This window comes from Cinclus cinclus, chromosome 13 (assembly GCF_963662255.1).
Source record: "Cinclus cinclus chromosome 13, bCinCin1.1, whole genome shotgun sequence".
NCBI classification, from domain to species: domain Eukaryota; kingdom Metazoa; phylum Chordata; class Aves; order Passeriformes; family Cinclidae; genus Cinclus; species Cinclus cinclus.
In genome coordinates this window covers 20,467,268-20,494,518 of record NC_085058.1, presented here as the reverse complement: position 1 = coordinate 20,494,518, position 27,251 = coordinate 20,467,268, and the positions used below count along the sequence as shown (strand labels likewise).

At 42.9% G+C, this 27,251-nt stretch overlaps 1 protein-coding gene across 1 annotated transcript in view; it reads right to left on the bottom strand.

The window, feature by feature from the left end:
* Positions 1-27,251, bottom strand: part of IQCH (IQ motif containing H) — a 54,775-nt gene continuing 27,524 nt past the window's right edge. The window contains 8 exon segments of the mRNA XM_062501156.1: positions 1-102; positions 1,334-1,442; positions 3,646-3,707; positions 4,263-4,388; positions 6,705-6,863; positions 12,372-12,658; positions 13,558-13,678; positions 25,668-25,859. Of these exon segments, the coding sequence (XP_062357140.1) occupies positions 1-102; positions 1,334-1,442; positions 3,646-3,707; positions 4,263-4,388; positions 6,705-6,863; positions 12,372-12,658; positions 13,558-13,678; positions 25,668-25,859 (1,158 nt within the window).

Sequence of the window (27,251 nt, the reverse complement as noted above, 5' to 3'; positions counted from 1 at the left end):
CTATTCCTTCAGAGCATCTGCTTCCCAAGGTTGCTCTTCTTCCAATCTCAGCTTGTTTTCTGCTGTAACTCCTAGGATTGCTTCAATATCTCTAATTGCCATCTGTAAGAGATTCCAGGAGTACAAGTTATTTAATGGGCATTATAATGGAATCCAGCAGCCAGGGTGCACAGCTGGCAGTGCCTGCCTTGAACAGGTAACAGGGTTACACAGGACAGGATGCACCAATTCAATTTAATATTACTTTGGGGACATTTGGGGGAATTATTAGTAAATACGTACAAATCCCAGGTAAATAAAAATACAATTTGTACTCCTAATTAACTAACAGGTGTTTGATTTCACATATGTTCACCTACAATGAAGAAAAGTTCTCTTTTATATTTTTCTTTTCATTCCCTCATATTGAAAAATGGGATTTTTGTTGTTTTTGTTGTTTATTCTGTAACATGTTGAAATTTAATTATGCCTTCCCTAAAATCTGTCACTTCACACTCCACTTGAAAACCTAGTCAGGGTGGAAAGAATCTGCTATAAATTATGTGACATGACTGAAGATACAAATCTAACACAACATTCTCCTTCACCTTTCACAAAACACACACGCAGAGGATCCTGGAAAGTTTTTATCGAGTTAAAGGTGATGCAGCTCAGCAATAGAAACCCCCGTGGGGAGCTGAGCAATTCTCTGGAATCAAAAAGCAGCTTTGTAAGGAGGGTTTGTTCCAGGGCAATTCCTGATTGCTTTCCTGGCTCCTGGGGCAGCCAGGTGGGGGAACCTCCCCAGGCTGAGCTTTGTCCTCCCCCCTCCTCCATCCAGGGATGGGCACAGTCCAAGAGCACAGAAAATTGGGAACAAAATCCACTTGGGAAATGGATGGTGGGGTGAGGGATGGCAATGAATGGATTAGTGGCTGCCTACTTGAAAGAAATCAGTGTTAATAATCCAAGCGGTTATTACCAACTGAGAAATATGTTTCTAATTTAAGATTCTTACCTTGATGGTGTCCCTTTTAAAATAAAGCAGGCAATTGTGTCAGAAGCGTGTGAGGCAGTGCCAACAGCTCCTTTGCTCTTCCAAAGGACACTCGGGAGCATTAGATTACAAAATAATTTCACGCTCAAGGATGTCTCTTTTCAAAGAAAAAAGTTTCAAACTTAAATTTAACTAACGGGTTCCGTGGGAGACTGACTCCACTGACCCAGACACTGTAAACCACCCCCAGCCAGCGATAAAAAAGGAATGGTTTAGCACTTGTTTATGATCCAGCATGAGGTATCTGCAGGCCTCGTACAGAAATTAACCGGGATCGTTAGTTAATTAACACCTCACCTTAAAATTGGTCTCGCCTTGCATATTAGGTGCTGATATTTCTTGATGGATGATGAAGAGATTGCGAGCAAAGGTCAGCAGGACCCCCTGGAGATCGTCTCCGATTGTTCTGTTAATGATATCCAAACAAATGAGTTTACCAATGATTCCCTTCACATGCTTAAAAACAATCGGCCTCTCATTTGTGCCTGCCTGGTGCTGGAATTTAATGAGGATTTTCAATCTCACAAGGTGAAAATCTTTAGGGAGACGTGAAAGATGAGGCTCCATTTTAACTTGTCAACGGAAAGGATTTGTGTAATAAATAATTTTTATTAATCAACTCAGCAGAAGTAAGCAGAGAGGTTTCAGCTACTCCAAGAGGAAGGACTGAGGCAGCAGAACACTTGAAACACCCACAGTAGTTGGCAAAAACTGTTGCTTCAGCCTAAAATTTGGGAAAGAAATTTCAGCAGGACCAACATTTCTTAGATTTTTTGCAGCTTTTTGAGGCTTTGGTTTCCCAGTGGTCCACAGAAACTCTCCACACCTTATGGAATTTACACTGAGGAATAATGTGCCTCATTTACAGCTCTCCGATGGAATAAAATGGAATGGAATAAATCCTCAGAGATGTTTCAGGTATTTCAGTTATTTTATAAACTCCAACTCCTACAATCTTGAAAGTATTTCCCAATTAAGGCTGTGAAATGGCACTGAAAATGTGATGGCAGACAACAAGAATCCTCTTTGCTGCAAGTTGAGTTTATTTCTTCATGTCCTACTACCAAAAAATCTGATTTTTCCTTCCTGCAGAGGCTTTTTCTGTGCTGGGAGGTCGCTAGCAGATCCCATTTGTGCCCTCCCTCTCCTCTGTAGTCTTTCCATGTCAGTCATGCTCTCCAGAGCTCTAAACATTTTCATTGCCTCCCTCTCACAGAACAGCAGGATTTCTTCCAGGATACACAATTTACCTTTTTCCACAGGATCACGACAACGTTGGATTCACAGACCCTGCTCCCAAAAACCTCCCAGTTCCTCATGTTCATTGCTGCTCTCCAAATGTAATTCCTTCCTGATTCCAACCAAACCTCATTCTATTCCTCGTATCGTTCCCTCAATTTGTGGAGATCATTTTGAATTCTGTTCCTGCCCTGCAGAACACTTGCAGGCACATGCAGCACTTGAAGAAGCTGTTTTGTGATCCAGGTCATTAATGAAATAGCTGCAGCATCAAAGGAATACAGAACAGGCTGAGAGCAGAACGCCTCCGCTGCTCTCTTATTACATCCTATTTTGGCAGGAAACTTGGGCAAGAACAGTATAAAAAGGCATTAAACTTCACCTTCCTTTGCCTCCTGGAAGTCAGGTTTTTAACAATGGATTTGTTTTGGTTTAGGGTAAATTTGGGAGGAAACTTTTTTTTTTTTTAAGGAAACAGATTTAAGTGGGTTTTTATTTAAATTTGTTTGGGAAAATATTTTTTGGAGAAATGTGGAAAAAATTATTTAACAGGTGAAGTATAAAAGTGAGTGATAATAAATAATACATTTTTTTGCTGTTTTGAAGAGATGATAAATGTAGAAGAGTGCCACCATCCCCCTTGGGCTCAGCCTTTCTTTTACGAGTGAAAAGCAAAAATCCTCCCAAAAACTGTCCCAAAGGCCAATCTTGGAATGAGTCAGGACATTTCTGTGAGCAGGAGGTGACAGTCAGATGTGTTCAGGCTGTTCATTCCCTGCCTGGCCTTTGGCAGAGCTGCTCCAGTGTCACCCCTGCACACCCAGAGTGTCCCCAGCTCTTTGTCACCCTGGGTCAGGGACAATCCTCACTTTTACCATTCCCAATCTGTGTCCAGAGTGTCCCCAGCTCTTTGTCACCCTGGGTCAGGGACAATCCTCACTTTTACCATTCCCAATCTGTGTCCAGAGTGTCCCCAGCTCTTTGTCACCCTGGGTCAGGGACAATCCTCACTTTTACCATTCCCAATCTGTGTCCAGAGTGTCCCCAGCTCTTTGTCACCCTGGGTCAGGGACAATCCTCACTTTTACCATTCCCAATCTGTGTCCAGAGTGTCCCCAGCTCTTTGTCACCCTGGGTCAGGGACAATCCTCACTTTTACCATTCCCAATCTGTGTCCAGAGTGTCCCCAGCTCTTTGTCACCCTGGGTCAGGGACAATCCTCACTTTTACCATTCCCAATCTGTGTCCAGAGTGTCCCCAGCTCTTTGTCACCCTGGGTCAGGGACAATCCTCACTTTTACCATTCCAAATCTGTGTCCAGAGTGTCCCCAGCTCTTTGTCACCCTGGGTCAGGGACAATCCTCACTTACATCATTCCCAGGCTGTGTCGCTTCTGGTCTTCATACAACACAAAAACTGTTCCCTGTTTTTCCTGTTAATTAAAATAAATTTGCTTTATTTATTCCTAAAATATTGGTAATTGTAATAAATGTGTTACAGTAAGTACACACCCAAACTAAGGAGGGCTGGTTTGGAACTGTGTGTAAGGAATTATTACCCATTTTAAATAGATTATTGGAATTGTGTGTAAGGAATTATTACCCATTTTAAATAGATTATTGCTCTAACTTATTGAAGAGAATACAATAAATACAGCAGAGTCTATTCCACAGCAAATATTTGGGTTTCAAAGCAGTAAGAGGTGGTCAAAAGTATCTTAAAAATTCTCTCCTTACACAGTTACTTTCATCATGAAGCAGGTTAATCCCCAAAAGTCTAACACACACTTAAATTGAAATAAAAACAGGTGTCCGTGGCACTTGAGGACATGGTTTAGCGGTGAACATGGGGGTGGTGGGTTCCAAGTCTTTTTCAACCCTGACAATTCCATGATTTATTATGTACGCTGCTAGAAGTGGTTTGGCCACCTTCGAATTCCCATACAAAATGCTGAATATCACATTTTTCTCATCTCTCCCGCTCATACCTGGAGGTCAAATCCAACCCCCCGAGTTTCACAGGTGTGGAGGAGGAGGCTGTAGGAGATCCCTGCGAGGCTGGAGTGCCTCAGCTGGCTGCTGGCCACGGCGCACCGGGGGCTGCTGGGGACAGGCTGCGGAGAACAACACGGCATTCCTCACGGTCGCACCGGTTCGGTTCCGAGCAGAACCCAACCGCTAAATGCTGAACTGCTGACTTTTCACAGGACACCGAATGGCTTCAGACTGATGGAGGGTGGGGTTAGTGGGGTATCGGGGAGGAATTCCCTCTGAGGGTGGGGAGAGCTGGAATGGAACTCCCAGAGAAGCTGTGGATGTCCCTGGAATGTCCAAGGCCACGCTGGACATTGGGGTTTGGAGCAGCCCGGGACAGTGGAAGGTGTCCCTGCTCACCGAAGGGGTGGAATGGGATGAGTTTCAAGTTCCCACCCAAACCATCCTGGGGTTCTGTGATTTTATAAATGGCTTTTTTGCTGGTAACTCAGTGTGGAGTAAGGCTCCATTTGGAGGAATTCCTGTTCCTCCATCATTCCTGTCTGCTGGACACAGACATTTCCATAACCCCCTGATCTTTATGACAGGTCAGATGCGCAGAGCTGCTCTTCATGAACCACATTTTGGTGTTTCCACAGCTCCGGTGCTCACTGAGCCCTGTGGGAGCACTGAATCCAGAATCCAGCCTGGCCTTGGACACTTCCAGGGATCCAGGGGCAGCCACAGCTTCTCTGGGCACCCTGTGCCAGGTCCTGCCCACCCTCCCAGGGCAGAATTTATTCCCAATATTCCACCTGACCCTCGGACGAGTGCTGCAGCAAGTTTGAACTCCCAGCAGTGCTCAGGCCAGAAGAACAGAGATGTTGCTTTGAGGAGCTCTGAGCAGAGCTGTTCTGAACCAGGGCTTCCCTGGTGTTGTTTTTAATCCTGGACTGTTCCCTGGGAGCAGGGACACTGCACATCAAAGCCTGTAATTTACAGTATTTCCCCTAAAATGATATTTGTTTTGACATCGACTCATTTAAGTTGACATAGCTGAAATCCTGATCTAATACATCTCTGCCTGAAAATTAATCATGTTTATAATATTCTGAGAATTAATAACACCCGTTGCTCAAGTCATTAACTTAAAAAAGGAGCTTCCAAAATCTGTTTCTCTGCAGTAGGGGACCACAAATAAATGAATGCTTGATAAAATAATCCAAGCAGCAGTTTAACAAGCGTAAAGTTGAATGTGGCTGCAATAACACAGAACTATTGTTTAAGGGTTGGCATCAGGTTGATGAGGTGCTTATTTCAGCTACAAAGCATGCATACACATGCATAATGAACTGCAGGATGAATTATTAATGTGTTGCTTATTTAGCCTCATCTGTCTAGAAGATAATGTATCCTAACTATAATGAGTGATTGGTTTTGTACATAATTACAGGAGCAGCAGTATCTAGGAAATTTGTTCTTTCAAAGAAGGAGTTCTAAAAATAAAATCCTCGCACAAACCGCGGGGCTGCTCCGTTTTATCAAAATCAACCCTACCAGCATGGAGAATATCTAATAAATTAAAAGGGACAGAATCATTATTAACATCATAATTTTACACAAAGTGTTTTACTTAATCATTCATTACAGATCATGGGCAGTAAAAACATTTGTCTCTTGGTTTGTTTCTTTTTCTCTTTTCCTGAGAGACTGCAGTCTTGTAGTTAACTCTTCAGTAGATAAAAAACTTAGAAATACAGAAAGAATTAAAAATAAAGCATATAATGACAATTTATGTTAATTCTGACAGAATTTTAATTAAAAAAATAAAGTTGCTACTTGATTACTTTTCATTTCTAAAACTTGGACTACTGGGACTAATCAGATGTCATTTACTTTTCTCCAACTAAAAGTGGTTGCTTGACGACAACAATGGATCAAGAGCTCGTTAACCTCTAAATTACAGCTCCATGACATTTTTGGAATGGTGATACACTCCCTCCTCTACGGATGGGAAAAAAGGGACCTGTGAATTGCCTGTCAAAATATGGCAAACAGCTTCAATTTTCTACCCGTGCGTGTACGTACACAGACACACACTTCTTACATGCTGACTTTTCTAAAGACCTTTCTTCCCATTGTATAGAACCCCAGAATATTTGGGTTGGAAGGAACCACAGAAATCATCTCATTCCACCGCTGCCTTGGGCAGGGACACCTTCCACTCACTATCCCAGGCTGCTCCAAGCCCCAGTGTCCAGCCTGGACACTTCCAGGGATGGGATAGTTCCACTCCAACTCCTACTGTGCTGTTAGCCCATGGCTTTTTTTAACCTGGTAAAACCCAAGAGCAGATAAAACCTTTAAAGCCTGAAGGGAGCAGATTCAGCTCCTCTAGAACAGATGAACTGGTGACTCCATGAAAGATTAGGTTTGGGAACCACACCACTGCTTACAGGTTTTGTCCCCTTGGGTTGGATTTTGCTTTCCTTTGATCCCAGAGGTCCCTGCAGGGGGCTGGAGCCACAATCCAGATTTCCATCTGTCATGTACAACAGGAGCTGAGTCAGGGCCAGCTGGTCACTGTAGCAAAGGTCAAGGTCTGTTGCCCACACCTAATCAAAACAAAGAGGGACATTCAAATAAATTAAAAAGAACAACCAGAAGATTAAAATTCAGCAATTGTCAAGGAACATCTCTGCCTTTTCTTGTCCTGTGTGTTGGCATTCCTGCTTTTGGCTTCCTGGTGCTGGAGCAGGGCTGGCAGTGATGAAGATGTGAGGAAGGAATTCCTGCCTGTGAGGGCGGGAGACCCTGGCCCAGAGCAGCTGTGGCCACCCCTGGATCCCTGGAAGTGTCCCAGGCCAGGGTTTGGAGCAGCCTGGAAGGTCCCTGCCCGTGGCAGGGGTGGCACTGGATGGGATTTAGGGTCCCTTCCCACGCAAGCCCTGCTGGGATTCCGTGATTCCACAAACCAGAACAACCAGAACTCCTCTGTAACTTCAGAAATGGCCTCTCGGGCAGCACCACGGATTGCTTCTGCAAGGCTCCTCCATCCCAACAACCAGAGCTTGGTTTTCCCAGGAGTTTTTCCCACTCAAGAGCTCCCTGTGCCTGCCGTGCCAGGGAGCAAAGCTCCCACACACCAAGATCTGCCCTACAGAGAACCCCTTAAAACAAATCTCCCGTGAACAACTCCCCTCAGCCCTGCAATGCTAAATGGACTCATTAGAAGGATATTAAGGGGTCAGGCAGCCAAGGCCTCTTGGAAAACTGGAGTTAATTTCAGAATCATATGCACAGAGTAATGCCCTTTGGATAATGGGGAATAAATCACCCCAGTAACAGTTGTTAATATCTAACTGCCAAGTATCTGTTGCTGTATTAAATATCCTATTTGTCAACTGAACTATTTCCTGCTGCACAGTCTAAAATGCAAATTGGATGCTAATGGCTGGATTTACTTAGTAATAGGGGAAGGTTCCCCAATTATAATACTTAATTTTCTTCAATAATTTATTGTTTATCATCACTTCTGCAAGACAGGAGGAACTTGGCTGTTCATTTCTCCTTTCCCAGCATGTGCTAACCTTTTGAATGAGCCAAATAACAAACTATTTGTACTGTGGGGGTGTTCCACTAATTTTGATAAATATTATCAACACATCTGTGTCAATATATCCTAGATCTTGTCTGAGCTGGGTTTTACACTCTCAGTTAAGACTTTGCCCTCAGAAAGAAGTGGCAAAGCTGCATGAGGGAACCAGGGATTGAAAATCTTGGATACCTGAGGGCTGTTCACTGGCTCCAAGTGAAGTGTTTGCTCTTAATCCAGACCCTGACATTACACCTGACCTCAGAACCCACACCCGACCTCAAAATCCACACCTGGAAGCTTTGCTGAGCACAAACAGAGCTGCGGGAGGCAAGCCGGACTGAAAGGAGACCATAAAAATAGTTAAGCAAAAACATCCCTGTGACTGAAAAGAGTCTCAGAGCAAAATGCAGGGAAATGGGCTGAGGGTTAACCAGCAGATAAAACATTTTAAAAGCAGCCTGGAAAAGCTAAGCAGCCAAATCAGCAGTGGATAAATCCCTTCCACCCTCCCAGGGACTCACACAAACCCTACATCCTGCAGGATTTACTCCCCAGATCCCACCTGGTCAGTGCCCACAGTTCAAACACGTGCAAGTGGCGTTGTTTTCATGCCAGATGTAGAGAAAAACCCATTAATTCCTTGTGTGATGCATTTCATATCACCTAAACAAAGCCCCAGCATGCCAGGCTGGCTCCGGTGGCCGCTGGCACGTGCCCAGGAGCTCTCCTGGATCCCCTGCTCCAGGGAATGGCTCCAGCTCGCCCAAGGAAGGGGCTGGGAGAGCAGGGAACAACAGAAAAAGCTTTTAGCAGAGCAACATTTGCGCTGCAAATCGTAAGGTGGACCAAATCTTGGTTTAAGGAGTTTCTGTTTGATTCCAGAGGGGATTAAACAGGTTTTGGACATGGTTTTCATCATCTCAGCCCAATTTCTGCTGCTGCTGCCCACAAAATGAAGAGTTTGGATCTCCAGAGGGGGTGAAGGAAGGTGTCCATCCCCTCCCCTGCTGTAACTCCAGCAGAGAGCCCCAAAACCCCATTAAGCTTCATGTTCTCCTTAGATAAAGTCATTGTAATATTTATATTTACATTTATATATTTATATATATTTATATATATATTTATATTTATATTTATATTTATATTTATATTTATATTTATATTTATATTTATATTTATATTTATACTTATATTTATAACAAAATTTCTATTTAAAATTTTGCACTTTCCAGTATAAAGTGTAGGGAGGAGGAGGAAAAATAGGAGGAAGGCAAACATGGCTGGAAGCCACCTGTCCACCTCTTTTCATCCCTGAGCCTGGGGCTGAACCACCCCTGTTGGAACTCAGAGCAGCCAAATGGTCGCTCCTTGGTGCCAGCTGGGATCACCCCCAAGGATTGTTTTCCTGGCTCAGGACTCCCTGAGAACACTTTGATTGTGGCCATGTCCCCTCCTGCCCTGGATGTGTCCCAGAACATCCCTAAAGTGGGGGAGAAAGGAAGGAGGATCAGATGGCACAAGATTTTCCAGCTTTATCCTAGCAGGGGATTCCCTTTTGCCATGGAAACACAAAGATGCCCTTTAAATCCCCTCTGTGCTGCTACAGAAATGGGAGAACACGGGGCCTGGACAAGGGGTAAATCAGATAAATCATCTCCTCCATAAATCGGGAGCTCTTAGGAGTGCAAAGGGGAAGCTGAAGTAAAGCATGACAAAACCCTACAGATTAACAAACATCTCTTACTGAGCCCATCCCCATTTTCTGATGCAATAAGGGCACGTATGCAATTGTACACATTGGTGGCTGGAGGGGTCAAATCCTGATGGGATTGCATGGAAAATTAGCAGAACACAAAGAGTTTTCATGTGAAATGTGGAGATTTTCAGAATTTATGTTGACAAATTAAACTGGAACAGAACAGCCCAGAACTGATATTTGATTTTCACAGGTAGGAGGCAGAGGCAGTAGTTAAAATTTTAGATAGATTTAAGACTGGTTTTAGGTCAAGCTAAGAGAACAGATTAGGACTGTCCAGAATCCCCCCAATGGAAAAAAAAAAAAAATTAAAAAATAGAGTTAGAAATACATCCTGCAAGACTTGCTGGCTGTTTATCCAAGGAAATATTTCCTTCCAGGGGATTCTCCTTTGGCACACACAGCTCCAGAGCTGGCACTTCGTGGTGAAGACATCCCCAGTGAATAAAGTCACAATTATGCTGGAATTCTTTACAGCTTCCATAAAAACGCTTCAGCTTCAGAATGTAAACTTGCGAAGGGAAGGAAACATAAATTCTTAAAGAGTTACTAAATTACAGCTCAGCTCTCTCTGGTTTAACTTTATCTGCAGCTGGTATTGAGGGCTGTGTTATTGCAAGGAGCTCCCGTGCTATTTTTAAAGAAGTGCTTGAGCGATACTGTAAAAATGTCAATTAGTAAAATATTAATGCAGCCGGGGCTGTTGGAAAGAGAGTGGCTTTTATGACTTTTAAACTCTGCACAGGAATTGATTCAGGCAGCGCTGCAGGCTCTCATCCGGCTGCCATCTCGTGGCTGCTGCTGGCATGGGCTGGGGCTCGCCCAAAAAATCCAACTTTAGGGCTCTGCAACTCCTCTGTCCTGCTGGGTGTGGGGTTGGGAGACGGTTGATGACAACACCGTGGCTCTCGTTGGAAAAGTGCACTTAATAAAATGTGCTGTGATCTGTCTGGAGAGGCCTTGGGACACCTGTGGGAATTCCCAGTTTATCCAATGTTCCCTCACTGCTGCTGGGAAAGGCTGGGGCTGTGCAAAAGATCCATGGAAAAGGTGGCTTAGGATCCTGCTTCTCCAAATTATTTTGTAAGGAAGCTGATGTGTTTAAATATTCCCTCTGAATCCAGAGGATTTGTCTGGGAGCAGCTCCCAGCTGGAATCTGACAGTCAACACTGGGCAGGATTTCACTCCGAGGGGCCAAGGCTTTGCTTGGAATGATCATTGTGGAAAACAAAGTGGGAATCAGAAGTGATTCACTCCAAATTATCCTTCTCCACTTCTTCCCCGAGACGCTGGAAACAGCTCTCCATCTCCCTTCCCCTCAGCATCCAGGCACAGGTGCCTGGAACTGAGATGGAAGGAGATTCCACACAGGGAATTTTTGTGGAGTCCCAGCTTTCCCTGCCCTTGGGTCTCGTGGCAGCCAAGGCTCTGTGATCCCACTGAGCTGTGTGTGACAACACACGTTGCTCCTCATCCATCCTTTGCTCCGAGCGCTGCAAAGAACATTATTTTCTGTAAAACACACTGGGAAAGAATTCCTGAGGAGGAGAATTCCTTGCAGGAAATGCATCTGAGCCTCCCAACTACTGCATTGGAGTGGACACTTGTGAAAGGAGTGAGCAAACGTTCCGAGGCTCTGACAGGATTTCTTGTTTGCCAAAAAAATGGTTCTTTCAGGAACACGAGCCTTTGTGTGATCTCTCACTCTCCCAAGACAGATGGCCTCATTAATTGCCTCCACATCCAGTTAAATTTAAGAACCTGTGCTTAAATAATGTTAAAGTTGTGGTACATGCTGATAAACGTAGGAAATGTTAAGGTAAAAATCAGCTGGGAACAAGGGAAGAAAACCAAGACGGAACAGACGGGAATTCTAAGAGGCCACAAGAATCACTGAATGATTTAATGTGTCCTTGTCTGTGCCAGGAAATGTCACAACCTCAGTAATAATCCAGGAAGCATTCCTGCATTTCAGTGACCTCCTGGCTTGAGTGAAGCAATTGGCAAAACTCCCGTGGACTTCCGTGGGTGAGAACGTCATCCCTAAATCTTTTTTAAAGCAACTTTCCACGGAGCTTGTCCAACGTGGCTTATCCAGAGTTCTGATTACGGTGCCTGTGTACATCCAGTTTGGGAGTCAAATAGAACTGGGATCTGACCCCCAGAGCTCACAAACTACTGGCAGGGTGGGCAGGCCCTGCCACAGGGTGCCCAGAGAAGCTGTGGCTGCCCCTGGATCCCTGGAAATGTCCAAGGCCAGGCTGGAAGGACTTTGGAAAAACCTGGGATAGTGGAAGGTGTTGGAATGAGGGGTTGGAATGAGGTTCCTTCCTACCCAACCCATTTCACGATTCCATGATTATTCTGATTCTCTGGTTCACCACAGCCACCCTACAATGCTGTCAGTGACCAAAAACCTGGAAGTTCCCCAGCTCCCCAGAGCCTTAAAATCCAGGGATGTTCCCTTTTACACTCACATCCTCAACACTGAGGTCCTTTACACTCACATCCTCAACACTGAGGTCCTCAGTGAAGATTCCAGAAGAAAACAATGCCGTGAGAGTGAAAAACGGGGAGATGCATCAGATCTACTTCGATGCTGTTAAAATACCCCACGTGCTTTCCTCAGCTCACCTGCCCCCCGAGTTTGGGAATCGTTTGTAACAAAGGGCCAAGCTTTCTCCTGCTATTTTCTGGAGTTGCATAGGGAAGTTGGAATTTCTCAGTCTCAGGGAGACAGGGTGAGGTGAGAAACCTGCCCCACTCACCTGCTGCTCCCTCGTTTGGGGATGGGTGAAAGCCACAAAGTCCACGGAGAAGTAGCCGAGCACTCCTTTGGACTTACAGGCCTCCCCGATTTTGAAGCAGAGGACTTGAAGAACCTCTGGATCCACGGAACGCTGTGGGATGGTGGTGCCAGAAGATCTGAGCGGCCCCTCAGCGTGGAGCTGATCCCCAGATGACACCAGGGTCACCTCCCCTGTTGGCTCTATCAGCAGATCCACCGTCAGGTTGGTGACACTGGCGGAGAACGGGAAGGCTTCGATCACTCCACCTGCAATGGGAAAGGAATTCTCTTGGAATCAAATCCAAGCTCGGGGGCGGGGGGGACTGGAGATAACGGCAAATCAATCAGTGGAAGGGGAGCAGCAGAGCCAGAATCATGGATATCTTGGAGGAGAAATGAGTTTAATTAGTGGCTTTTCAGTCCCACTTCTAAGCTGGATAAATCCAGCAGGAGTGAATGCAGCTCAACGGCAGGCCCAGAACAGCTGGGAAATGCAATGTTGGGATTTGGGGATGGTAATTCCTGCTGGGAGCTCATCTTGGAGACTCCCATCCATATAATGGTCTTGGATAAGAGTCTGCCCGTGGCATTCACCCACAAGAGGAATTTGGCATGGAAATAATAACTTCCAGCATGGTTTTCCATAGGAAAATCACCAGGAGAACTGCTTGGCATTCTGGATTTGCCTTTTCATTGCCTACAATGCCATAAGCCAATTTGTTGGCATAAACTGCTACGTAATAAAATTGGTAGTAGATGTGTTAAGTGGGATTGTTTAAAGAGAAAAATACCCTCAAGGCTTTGATTCATCCTTGTCTCTTCCATAAAGATATCCATATATTAAATATTCTCACATTTGCCTCACCTGCTGGAATTCCCTAAAACCCTTCCCCAAATGTGGCAGCCTTTGGTGCAGCACCCAAGGATTAAGGAGTTGGTGCTTACGGATTCAGAATCCAGGATTAATGTGGATTAAAAGCTTGCACAGGACAAATGAATGATAGAACAGTGGCCTATAATTCATTGGTAAATGAACATTTGAAGCATAATGGAGAAATAAAAGGAGATAAATATTTAAATGGGCCCAAGACTAACAAGAATATGGCAGACAATATGGCATAATTACTCCTTCTAACACTTCCCAGCGACTTTGCAGTCTTATTTACCTTGAGTAAGAAATGTTTGGAGGAATTTTTCCCATGTAGGGAATCGTTTCTCATTGACTGGCTGTACGTGCTGTGCTAAAAGGCCCGGCAGCTCCTGGGAGATCTTCACCAAAGCTAGCTCCTGCAGAAACAAATTAAATAGAACCACAAGCAATTTTACTACAGAAATGAAAACTGCTTGTGGGGTGATTAAAAACCAGGCCTCCAACAGGCAAAAAAAAAAAAAAAAATGTGGTTACTGTTTACCCACAGTCAGGAAGCCTTTTTTAATTTTTCTACTTGCTCTTCTTCCCTCCTCCTACAAACTGCCCTTCTCTGAAAGCCAATCCCCCCCTCAGCACAGCATCTCTTGCATTATAATTTATATCAATAATTGGATCTGGCATCTGAAAATGCCAAGTACTTGGTAACTGCTTTGGGATCAATAGCAGCAGTCAATAACTTGTACATTGCTTGTATTTTGAAGCAGCATATTGAAATAGTCACATATGCCAGCAATAGTTTTACTGGTTCTACGTTTAAGCTCTTCTATCAACCCAAATACCCTTTAGTTAGGAATAAAAAAATTGCAGTAATCAAGCAAAAGCATTTCTAAAGCAGGAGATATCCTTTTAAATCTGTAAAATATCTGTTACAAACTCCCAAGTGCCTGTGTCTTTGGTGGAATTTGATTAGTCACTCCACAGCTAAAGCAGCTTTTTTCCTAGTTTTAAATTCTTTATTATCACACACACAGCCCAGCCCCATTAAATACAGCAAGTAACTGCTCTGCTTTTACTGCTCCCCAAAGTCCCAGAAGAACAGGAGCATATAAAGTGCAAGGACCCTGACTGGATTGCTTCAGGCTCCTTTTCTTGCTGCTTCATGAGCCTCCCCCTGTTCTCCTGGGGCTCTTTCCTCTGTTCTCCATCCCCTCTCCTCAGCACCCCGTGCTGCAGCAATGACCAGCCCTCCTCTGCTCCTGCCATGTCCTCAGCCACCATCCCTTCATGTCAGGCTCTGGAGGAAACCTTATGGCTGACAGCTGATAGCAAATAAAGAATAGCAGATAAAAACAGCAAATAAAGAATAGCAAATGAAAAAAAAAAAAAAAAATTAAAGCTGTTTTTTCCGGAGCGGTGAGTTTGTAGAGATGAGCTTTGTCATGGAGCACGTGATGTAAAGTAACCAAAAATGCAAATTCCAAATGACTTCACTGTGATTTGCCTAGCAGAACGAGGAGGATGGAGCGATGATCTGGATCACAGGATGGTTTGGGTGGGAAGGGAACTCAAATCCCATCCAGCTCCACCCCTGCCACCTTCCACTATCCCAGGCTGCTCCAAGTCCCATCCGACCCTGGACATTTGGGGAATCTGGGATTAATTCTGCATGCAGAAGAGCTGCATAAACCCTGGTCCTGCCTGCAGGAGACTTCAGCAAAGGGATTTTCCACCTGTGCCTCAGCAGCCCAGCCATGGAAGGGGGACAATTGTTGTCCCTGCCTCACATGGAACTGAGGGGGAGAATACCTTAAAAATATCGAGGTGCTCAGATGGTGATGCTCATATGGGATATATGGGCTCTGATCATATAATAAGGAGAAAAGGCTGTTGTCGACTTAGAAATATCACAAAAAAGAGATTAAAAATGGTTTCAGTCAGTAGATCAATACACTAAGCAGCACAACCTCGTGGCAAAAACAAAGGAGCACATAAAGCATGAGATCCAAGCTCTGAATTTACTGAACAACAAAGGAGCACATAAAGCATGAGATCCAAACTCTGAATTTACTGAACAACAAAGGAGCACATAAAGCATGAGATCCAAACTCTCAATTTACTGAACAACAAAGGAGCACATAAAGCATGAGATCCAAGCTCTGAATTTACCCAAAAATAAAGGGGCACATGAAATATGAGATCCAAACTCTCAATTTACCCAAAAATAAAGGGGCACATTAAACATGAGATCCAAACTCTCAATTTACCCAAAAATAAAGGGGCACATTAAACATGAGATCCAAGCTCTGAATTTACCCAAAAATAAAGGGGCACATTAAACATGAGATCCAAGTTCTGAATTTACCCAAAAATAAAGGGGCACATTAAACATGAGATCCAAACTGAATTTACCCAAAAATAAAGGAGCACATTAAACATGAGATCCAAGCTCTGAATTTACCCAAAAATAAAGGGGCACATTAAACATGAGATCCAAACTGAATTTACCCAACTTCAGGTCTTTCCACTGCTCATTTCCCGAGGACCTGAAGGAGGAATTTTGGTTTTGGATGGCTCAGCTGACTGAAACAGCAGAGCAGTGAGCAAACATCCACTGGCCTTGTGTGGGTTTGTATCTGTGCTGAATTATTGCTGAGCCAACAAGGCACAGGCTGAGGTGGTTCATGAAAAGCCCCGAGGCTCTGGAGAGAGGATGAGAGCCATGATGGATGCGCTGGAATTGCTGCCCCACAGATCAGTTCTCAGCTGGCAGGGCAGTCCAAAAACGCCTCTGTCACTCCCAGCTCATCCCCGAGATCTGCTGACTTTGAGCAATGTCTACAGAAATATAAAAACAAAGCAAGAGGTGGGTAATGGCTGCCTGAAAGGTTTTGTTACATCACAGGGTAAAAAAAAAAAAAAAAAAAAAAAAAAAAAAAAAAAAAAAAAGCAGGAATCTCTGCTGGATGTGGAGGTGTTTGGGAGTGCTGTGCCCAAACTTGTGCAAATAACAATTCAACTGGGACACAACTTCCCAGTGCAACAATTCAGAGCTGTCTCTGCTTTTCCACAGAGCTGCAGGATCACACATGGCTCCCTAAAAAAAAACAGAATCAGGCAGAGCTTCCAAAGGACTTTTTCTCTGCCTTTTCAAAGTTCTTCTTGCACATCTGAGGATAATCAATCACAGAATCCTGGAGTGGTTTGGGTGGGGAGGGAACTTAAATCCCATTCCTTGAGCAGGGACACCTTCCACTATCCCAGGGTCCAACCTGGACACTTGCAGGGATCCAGGGGCAGCCAGAGCCCTGGTGAGTGTGAAGGATGTGAGCACCAAACCCAGCTGTCTGACAGAAGCAAACCAGGATTTTAAAGAAATAATCAGCTCAAGAAAATCGGACCCAGTCGCCTGGAGCTCCAAGCCAAGGTGAAAGTGCTTTGAACAATGCCTGGGCAATCGGGGTGCTCACACAAGGGAGGCACCCTTTAAGGATCAGCACCTGGAATTCTGCTTGGAGGGTTGGTTGTTGGGTTTTTGTGGTTTTTTTTGTGCAACTGTTAGCTCTAAAAAGGCAATAATCCTGATTATAGGGAGTTTTAGTAGGCAAATTCAAGCCCAGATCCAACATTCACTCGTGAAGTCAAACCTTTTAAAAGGATCAGTGCTCAGCTGGCTAATTTCATTTAAATTGGACACTATCTCCAGCAGAGCCTACCAATGTTTTATCACTTGATGTGGCCCAAAACAATGCAGGATCACACTGGCTCAACAGAAACGGGGAGCATTTGTTCAAATCTTGCAGCTGATGTTTCTTAGTAGCAGCAAAAATGAGCAGCCCAAATATTGTTTATCTCATGTAGAAATCTTTACATCTCTCCAAATTGTTTTTTGCACCTTTTTATAACAATGAAGGAGCACCAAAAAAAAAAAATACAGCTTTTTCCTACTAAATAAGAAATAATTTCTCACCCTTCTGCAAGATGAATTTTTGAAAGGTTTTCTTAGGCAATTGCAACAGAAAATCAGGATCAAGCGTGGCAGATGTTGAAGGCAGTGGTAGAAAATTTGCTGGAGACAGATCAGTCAGGGAAGAAAAGCCTGTTGAGAAGAGAAATAAATAAATAGGAAGAAGAAATGGAAACAGAAAGAAAGATCTGGGGAAAGAAGGAGGCAGAGCAGGATGCATAAGACCCAGGGCTTTTTAGCTAAAAACCAGATGGAAAAGAAATTATTTAGACCTTGCAAGCAAACAGAGTGAAGAAAGGAGCTCCAAGTAAGAAAAGCTGAGGGGGACAGGGGGGAATAAAATCAGCAGAGAGCTCCTGAGCAGTACGAAGTGCCACAGCTCTGCTGCAGTCAGTGGAGCTGTGGCAATTTATGCCACTTGGGTGGCACAATGACAATTCCTGCCATTTGTAAGAACATCCTTTCTCTTGTGATCAGTGGAGCTGGGATAACTTATTCCAGTCTGGATGGGAACTGGTCCAGCCCAGCTCATCCTGATGTTCTCAGTGACACCAACAACCATGGAAGATGCCAGTGACTGCTGCCCAAATGTCCAAATAACTGCCATTATTTCCTATTTTGCAAATTAAACCGGTTGGACACTTTTTTCTTTTCCCTAATTCAGATAAGTCCATCCTGGCCAGAAGCACGAAGTACAACAGTGAACAGAATAAATGGCGAGATCTATAAAACTGAGAACAGCTCTAGAAGCAACACACTGAGCACCCTCTATCTACTTAAAGTTTGCCACCTGATTTAAAGCCCGGGCTTTTCGCTGTTAACTGCAAATTTTAAAATTAAGAAAGTGCCAATTTTGCCTTCCCCAGAGCTGGGAAAGCACGTTCAGAGCTCGGGTCCCATCGTGGCAAACAGCCGTCATTACCGCCTCACACAAATGTTTTTCCTATGTAAAATTGCTTTGTAAAATATTTGCTCCATCTGCTGAAAGGAGCAAAGACAATTTTCCCTGATAGCTAATGGCCCATTTCAGCTGCCTGGCATCGAGTGGGATGCTGAACACAGAGCCCAGAATCCTGCACTTCCCTGGGCTCATCCTCGCTCCGAGCCGGACCCGGGGCCGGGATTGTCCCCACTTCAAGGGGTTTTTGTGGGGCCGAGGCACATCTGCCACTCTTCAGCAAACCCCACACACTGCCCCTTCCCAGACTCCCAGAACAGGGAGCAGAGCTCCTTTTCAAACCCCTCCAGCCCTTCAAGTGCTGCTCCTTTTTTCACACCACATGGGGCCACGGTTCTCCGGCCGGGCTCTCCGCACGCTCAGGGTTCAGAACACAAAGATCAAGCACTTCTTTTAATTCTAAATTCAACCACACACACACACAAAAAAAACCCCACTAAACCCCCTCTGCCCTGCTCCAAACCCTCTCCCAACTGCTCCTTTCATTGTGCGCTTTCCTATTTACCATCCATTGAAAAGCACATGTTTACATTGTGCCCTGAACTACTTCAACATCTGCTAACAGACCAATAAAAAATAAATAAACCAGGATTGTTTAGGAAGAGAGATCCTTCCTATTTCCTACAAACGCTCCGAAGCTGGCAGCAGCAATTTGCTGCCAGATCCCTGCTCAGAAAACCATCTATGCAAGGGAAATCAAAGATCAAATCTGTGCTGTCAAAAATTAGTCAGAAAAAAAGGATCTTCAAAGTGCTGTGAACTCTTCAAAGAATTCTGCTTGTTTATCCACAAAATGTTAATTTAAGATCAGGAGAATTTTCGTAGTTAGTTTGCTTTCTAATCCAAATAAATATTCCAAATTGTGTCTTTTGCAAGGTGCGTCCCGCATGTTCAAGGTTCCCCACATCTTCCTTCAGAGCAAAGAAAACATAATTGTCATGATCTTCAAAATCCTCTCCTCAAAACAATAATCGTATATTTATTTCAAAGGCAGCACTGGTAAATTCAGGACATTGGGACGTTAATTCTCATACTAAAACGAGATCAGGAATATTATAGAATATTATATAATATCATATAATATATCTGCATTTTAGAGCGATTTCTGCAAGTGCATTTTGCTGTATTTTAGTGAGATTTCTCCAAGTGCATTTTGCAGTATTTTAGACAGATTTCTCCAAGTGCATTTTGCTGTATTTTAGTGAGATTTCTCCAAGTGCATTTTGCTGTATTTTAGTGAGATTTCTCCAAGTGCACAGACAATACTGATGCCCTCGGATGAAAATTATTTTCCCAATTAATTGAGTTTTTCTCTATTTCAATCTCCATAAATTTACTACACTTCTCTGACTTGCTGTCCTTTCCGGATTGCATCTCTAAACAAAATATTCCAATGAATTCCAAAAACGTGATTTCAGAAGGGGAAAAAAAGAACAACCTTATACAGAAAACCCACAGTCACTTCCCAGGAATTTTATGGAAATCGCTGTAATGCTACTGGAATTGTCAGACAAAACCTGCATTGTTTTTCACAAACAACACACACTTAAACTCCTTTTATTCCCAGAGTTGCCTATGTGTTACTTTTTGGATTTTAGCAAAACAAACGTTTTTAAAATAATCCAAGCAGGCATTTTATTGGCTGCACCAACATTAAGGCATTTCAGATTTCTTTAGTGCTCTTGCTTTATCCTCTCCTTCCCCACTGTTATTGCTACAAACTGGCACTTAAATTCAATTGATTCAAAATATTCCGGATCCATATGGCCTCAAACCCTGGAGCTGAAGTTCTGATATTGCCTCACTGCTGTTTTCCAGCATTTGCCTCTCCTCCAGTCCCCAGATGGTGGAAGTAACATTTAAACCTCCTTTTCCTCTGCCTTGTACAATAGACCTTGGCACCATTTCAACTGTTTACTCCGGTAATTAACAGCACTGATACCACAACAATTACAACTCCCACAATCTTAGCACAATAATGCTATGAATTAGTGAGAGCTAATGGCTGGAAGGTATAGTGGTTCCAGACTGCGAGATCTGTGCATTTTTCGAATAAAATAAAAGGTAGGAACAGCACGCTGGCGGTAGACAATGATTACCTAGTAATTAGTTTACACAAAGCTTCCTATTTAATGGCAAAACGCTGTAATTAACGCGTGACAGAAAATCAAAGGGTACTTTGTAAGCATATGAAAAATTAACACTGCAGGCCTATAGCTTTATGTACTGATTAGGAGCATATTAAATCAATAGGACACACAACCCAACAGCTTGCTCGTGGTTCGGGGATGATATTCTGGATTTCACCAAGCCCAGGGATGCAATTCTGCTTGATTTCACCTCAGAGTTGCTCAGCACGGGCAGATAATCTTAATAAAGTGAGGATTGTTTGCAGGGACGATGAGTATCTCAATTATTTGGAATAACTGCTCTGCTCACGCTGAGAAAGCTCCAGCACTGCTCCTTTCCATCCTCCATCTCCTCCCGAAGTCTTTGGGCTCCTTTTCTTTTCCCTATTGAACTGTTAGAAGAAATGCTAAAATGCAGGAGGATGCAGTTTTTCTGGGGATCTGTCAGAGTTTCTGGCCCTCTTCAGGCTGGAAAAATCCCACACCTGCAATTCCACGTGCAATTCCATCCTTAAGAACCCCCTCTGTGGGCTTGAGGTGTTACACTGAGATCAAGGAATAAAAAAAAAAAATCAGGGAAAAAGCAGCGTTGGGAAGCTCTGCTGTGTTCAAAGGAGGTCACAGAGGAGGGTGCTGGCAGTGGCAGGTTCCTGAAATTACATTTTTGATGGATTGGTTTTATCCTGATCTGTTTGCAAACACTGAATTCCTGAACTCAGTAAAGAAACAAGATGTGGAAACTGCAGGTGGGCTGCAGTGCATGGAATTCATCCAAGCAGGACACAATCTGCTCCCCCACTATTCCCGAATTTCCTGCTAATCCCAAAATCCATCTCTTACTTAGCACAGGACTTCTAAAAGCTGACCAAAAAAAAATGGTTCATTTAAAGGAACATCCAGCATTTTAAATTCCTATTTTCCAACAGCAATCAATGCAAAATTCTGCAAGCAGCATCCAAATCTTGTTTTAGGTGATTCAGATCAAAAAGTTGCCCAAATTTGTCATCTTTTGTAAATATTCTCATTTCCTCATTGTAATAAATTAGGTGAATTGCAGCCTGAAAGGAAAAGAAACAGAGACAAAATCCTCTGACTCAACTGGAGGAATAAAACACAAACATTTTTCTAGCAGGGGCTGCCCAAGTGCATTAAATCCTTTTTTTTTACCCTATGACAGATATTTATTGGAGAGTTTGAAATGGTTGTGTAGCTATCACCAGTTTTAAGGCCTTATTCAGAGAGTATTTGCTGCTTTTTTTTTTTCCTGTGTCTTGTTCTATCCCTGGATTTTCAGCTGTTCTTTGTCCCATTTTTTTTTGTCTCCAGCCTGATCTTTGTTATTTTCAGACCTGCTGCTAGATAAACTCACATCATGTTGTTGGTCCTGGTGGTTAATTAAGTCACAGGGTAATAAAATATAGTTCTAAAATTAATTTCAGTAGTAATTTAATCTAGTGATTTACTACAATTCCACAGTTAGACAGGAGGATGGGATCCTGCAGTCCCGTGTTATTTATACAAAAGGGAATTGTTAAAAGAACAAAAAAAAAAAAAAACACAATACCAACAGGAAGGTGATGTTCTCTTTGCCCTGAAAGGGAAGAGTTTTGGGAGTTTGACTCCTAAGGAAAAGGAAAATATGAAGCCAGAGTGAGCACATCCATTCCTTGGATGCTCTCCCAGCCTCCAACGAGTCAGAATCCCTCTAAGCCAGGGATTGTATCAGCAGTAATGAGAATTTTCCATGAATTTCGAGTCTCCCAGCAAGGGTCCATAAAAGCCTGGCTGAGATTTTCCAGAATTTGAGTTGCTGACTTTGAGCAGGAGTGAGATGCCCACCTATACCATATATTAATAAGGATTACTATTGTTATTAGGATATCTTTATCTAGATATTCCAAAAATTATTCACTTTTGGCAGCAGCAAAACCACTTTTAGTGCTATGCATGGACTGACTGAAGCTTGAATTGGTACAGAAAACCTGCAGATGTTAAAAATGAATTTATTTGTTCCCTACAAGATGCAATTAATCTGATAGGCAGACTCAGTAATTATTCTTTTCTCTTTTCTTTTTTTTTTTTTTTTTTTTTTTTGTGCACAACTATGGCCAGACCCTGATGTCCTGAAGGGGTCTCCACAAACAACCCCACAAGTGCCAAATTTACAGCAGCTCTCTGGATATTGAGCCATTGGATTCTGGGCTTCAGGATGGAATTTCTCTGCTGACAGACCTGAGCAGTGCACAGGAGGCTGATGGACATGGAGAAATTCTGCAGTTTAGGAATTCAACCCTTCCTGCAGTCCTGCAGATTAATTGTTCAGATAACTCAGAGGCTGCATTAAGTTAACAAGGTGAAATCCATCCATAATCCTGTCGTGCATTTGGGTCTGCCCCAACGCTGTGTTTGCCATGAGGACTCTAAAACCAGCCTCATTTTTAGCTGGAATAGATTTTTACACAGTTCAAACTCGCCAAGTCCATTATTTTTAATCTGTTGCCTGCTCCACGCCACTGAGGAAAATCTGGGTGGCGTGTCTTAAACTGCTATGCAAATGATGCTATTTGTAAGTATTACCATAATTTAGTGCTTACAGTCATGTAGTCTCATTTCTAATAATTCCACCAGAATGGAGAGGCTTTTCACTGTGCTCCTAGCCTGCAGGATAGTCTTTCATCAAGAAGCTGAATTTTGTAATAACCTGCCAGCATCCGTTTGTGTGTGACACGACATCTTCATTATCAAAGGAACCAGGTCCCCACACTGCAGCAGGACATTAAAGCACAAACTCCTGCTTTGATGTTTAAATGTGCATCATTACAATGGTGCTCCCTGACAAAGGAGCGTTTTAATCCTCTGCTCAGGCCCGGGGAGGATGCAATTCCTTATTTCAAAAGAGGGTAAATGTGGAAGGCAGGGCGATTTCAGCAAACTGGTCAAGGTGTTCAGAACAGCAGCGAGGGAAATCACTTGGGATCACACAAAGGTTTGGGTTGGGAGGGATTTTTCAGGATCATTCCCACTCCTACCATGGGCAGGGACACCTTTCACCATCTCCAAGCCCCAGTGTCCAGCCTGGCCTTGGATACTTCCAGGAAAAAGGAACCCAGAGCTTCTCTGGACAACACTTTTCCGAATATCCCACTTCAGTGCTGGCCTGGATTTGTGTGCTGGCTCTGGGACATGAGACCAAATTCATTATTCCATGCTCATCCCCCCACTTCCAACACGTGTTTTGTATTTAAGGGTCTCTCACTGGTTGAATCCAAGCTCGAGGCAAATGGAATAAAATGAAAACCAAAGGAACTCGGGGCTCACTGTGCCCTTCATGCAGAAGCACTTAGGCAAAGAATTTAAAAGGCACAGAAATGGGGAATGCCACTGATAGCAGGGATTTCGACCAGCAGAGAACTGGAGCTGGTGACTCCTGACCATCCTCAGGACCTGGATACATCCTGAGCTTTGTGTCCCACTGGGATGGATTTTCAGGGCTCTGCCTCATCCTGCCTGACTTGCAGATCAGAGAAATTATCCCTTCAACTCTGTTTTATAACGTGGAATTATTTTGTATCTGTCAAATGCAGCAGAACTGTAATCAGCCCAATTTGGAATTTCAATATACAATATAATTCAATCAACCCCAAATTTCAAACCCATTTTGATTGAATTAAAAAAAAATCAGAGGAGCTATAATGAGTAGTTTATGTAAATTAAACAATTTTTCTGGATACATTCCTTCTGGCTTTAAAACCATTACATTAGGAATGAATTTGGCAAGATATACAGAAATATCAAATGCTTATTGAAATTAACACATTTAAATACCAATGAATATTTAAACTACAAATAGTTCTTGGAATGCCAGAATAATGAAGTGTGGTTTCATATGGATTTTTCTGCAGTTCAAATGAATCATGTTCCAGCCTCTCAATCCTGGGGATTCTCAGGAATCCAGGAGTGCCTGAGTTCCTGCTCTAATGTTTCCCTTAGTTCGATTTTTATAGATGGCTCTCCTTGCCTAAACACCCCTGGTAATGAAACCTGCAGGGGTTTAATGATCACCAAGACCTCAAGAGTTGTCTCATACAGGTTTAAAAGTAATTAATGAGGCAAAACACCCAGGAAAAATAATCCATAGAAAACCAGCTGAAAAAGCAATGTTTGTATGATTTCAAATTAGTGGTGTTCAGATATTTTAATCCCAATCCCAATTAATCTTTGCTTTATTAATTCCAAATTTCTGTGTAGAGATTAGGTTGTGCTGCCTAGAAACTTTTCAGATATTTTAATCCCAATTAATGTTTAATAATTCCAAAATTCTATGTAGAGATTATATTCTATTATAATCAACATTCCACATTATTCTATTCCAAAATTCTATGTGGAGATTATAGGCACCTGTGCTGCCTATAAATTTTCAGCTATTTTAATCCCAATCCCAATTAATCTTTGCCTTAGTAATTCCAAATTTCTGTGTAGAGATTAGGTTGTGCTGCCTATAAATTTTTCAGCTATTTTAATCCCAATTAATGTTTAATAATTCCAAATTTCTGTGTAGAGATTAGGTTGTGCTGCCTAGAAACTTTTCAGCTATTTTAATCCCAATCCCAATTAATCTTTGCTTTAATAATTCCAAATTTCTGTGTAGAGATTAGGATGTGCTGCCTAGAAACTTTTCAGCTATTTTAATCCCAATCCCAATTAATCTTTGCTTTAATAATTCCAAATTTCTGTGTAGAGATTAGGATGTGCTGCCTAGAAACTTTTCAGCTATTTTAATCCCAATCCCAATTAATCTTTGCTTTAATAATTCCAAATTTCTGTGTAGAGATTAGGATGTGCTGCCTAGAAACTTTTCAGCTATTTTAATCCCAATCCCAATTAATCTTTGCTTTAATAATTCCAAATTTCTGTGTAGAGATTAGGATGTGCTGCCTAGAAACTTTTCAGCTATTTTAATCCCAATCCCAATTAATCTTTGCTTTATTAATTCCAAATTTCTACACAGAGATTAGACCTATAAGCTTTCCTTTATGTTCTCAGTTTAGCTAAAAAAAAAAAAGTATAAAAGGGATACAAAAACCATATAAAAAGTGCCCATTATTGCACAGGAAGTGTTACTGCACACCCCATTCCACAGCTGGCTGCCAGGCATTCGTTCCTTTGTATTTTGGAATATTTCCCTTTTTAGTTTGGAATTTTTGAGTTACTGCTGGCTGTTGCTTTATGTGACATCAAACACCTTCAATCGAAGCCTGGGGGGAGAGATTTACGAGCAGGAGGAACCTCAGGGGAATAGTGAAGAGCCAAGGCAAGAAAGAAAATTGTGGTTTTTTGGCGATTTTGTTACTCACGCGAGCCGGGCTGTCCCTGCACACCTCGGGGCCGTGTCCCTGGCATTCCCTGAGGATGCAGGGGTAGCATTCCAGGTGGGAAATGACATCACAGAAGGCAGTGCCATCTCCTCCCCGCTCATCATCCACCTTGAAGAGCCAGCGCTGCACCTCGGAGTGCTCCAGGACCAGGCGGCTGAGAGCGCGCAGGAGCTGCAGAGCAGGGACACAAAACCCCAAATCCACAAAACCCCAAAGCCATAAAAACCCCAAATCCACAAAACCCCAAAGCCATAAAAACCCCAAAGCCACAAAACCCCAAATCCACAAAAACCCAAATCCACAAAACCCCAAATCCACAAAACCCCAAAGCCATAAAAACCCCAAAGCCACAAAACCCCAAATCCACAAAACCCCAAAGCCATAAAAACCCCAAATCCACAAAAACCCAAATCCACAAAACCCCAAAGCCATAAAAACCCCAAAGCCACAAAACCCCAAATCCACAAAAACCCAAATCCACAAAAACCCAAATCCACAAAACCCCAAATCCACAAAACCCCAAAGCCATAAAAACCCCAAAGCCACAAAACCCCAAATCCACAAAACCCCAAAGCCACAAAACCCCAAATCCACAAAACCCCAAAGCCATAAAAACCCCAAATCCACAAAACCCCAAAGCCATAAAAACCCCAAAGCCACAAAACCCCAAATCCACAAAACCCCAAAGCCATAAAAACCCCAAATCCACAAAACCCCAAATCCACAAAACCCCAAATCCACAAAACCCCAAAGCCACAAAACCCCGGGCGCTGGGACAGCTCCGACTTCCAGCTCCCAAACCTCTGGCCTTAACATTTCTATTTTCTAAATATGGTTTTATTTCATGTATCCTTTCATTTTCTCGGAGCTGTTTGTTCTGTTACGGCTGTTTGGGTATGGACTGAAAGGAAACTTTGAAGACTCCGTGGTTTTATCCCTGTTTTCTGCAGGGAGCAATTTGCCTGCACAGGTGTGGATTTTTTTTATTTTATTTTATTTTTTTTTGTTTGTTTGGCTTTTCAGGTTGTATTATTATTATTATTATTGCTTTTCAGGTTGTATTATTATTATTATTATTATTATTATTATTATTATTATTATTATTATTATTATTATTATTATTTGTCATTGGTTTTGTTTTGTTTTTGGGGATTTTTTTGGTGGGTTTTTTGTGTTTTTTTTTTTCTGCTTGTTCATTTGGTTTGTTTTTTTTTTTTTTGTGTTCTTTTTTTTTTTTTTTTGGGTTTCTTTGTTTTCTGTCTGAGGTTCTGGATCACCAGAACTGCTCCATAACCGTTTGTGACAGGGAACAACGTGGGATGGACGATGCTGTTTGCAGAAATGTGCCAGGGTGACACCAGCCAAAAACAGCTGGGAAATTTTCCTACTGGAGAGTGCATTCCATGGTTCTAAATGCACAGAGGAGGTACCAGGCAGGCTTTATAAAAATGCTAATTATTTATTTGTGTATGTACACAGATTTCAGTGCCTTTCAAATGCCTTTTGCCCAGCTGGTGCAGGATGCAATTAGCTTCTTAGAAACTGCAAATGACTTTGAACCTG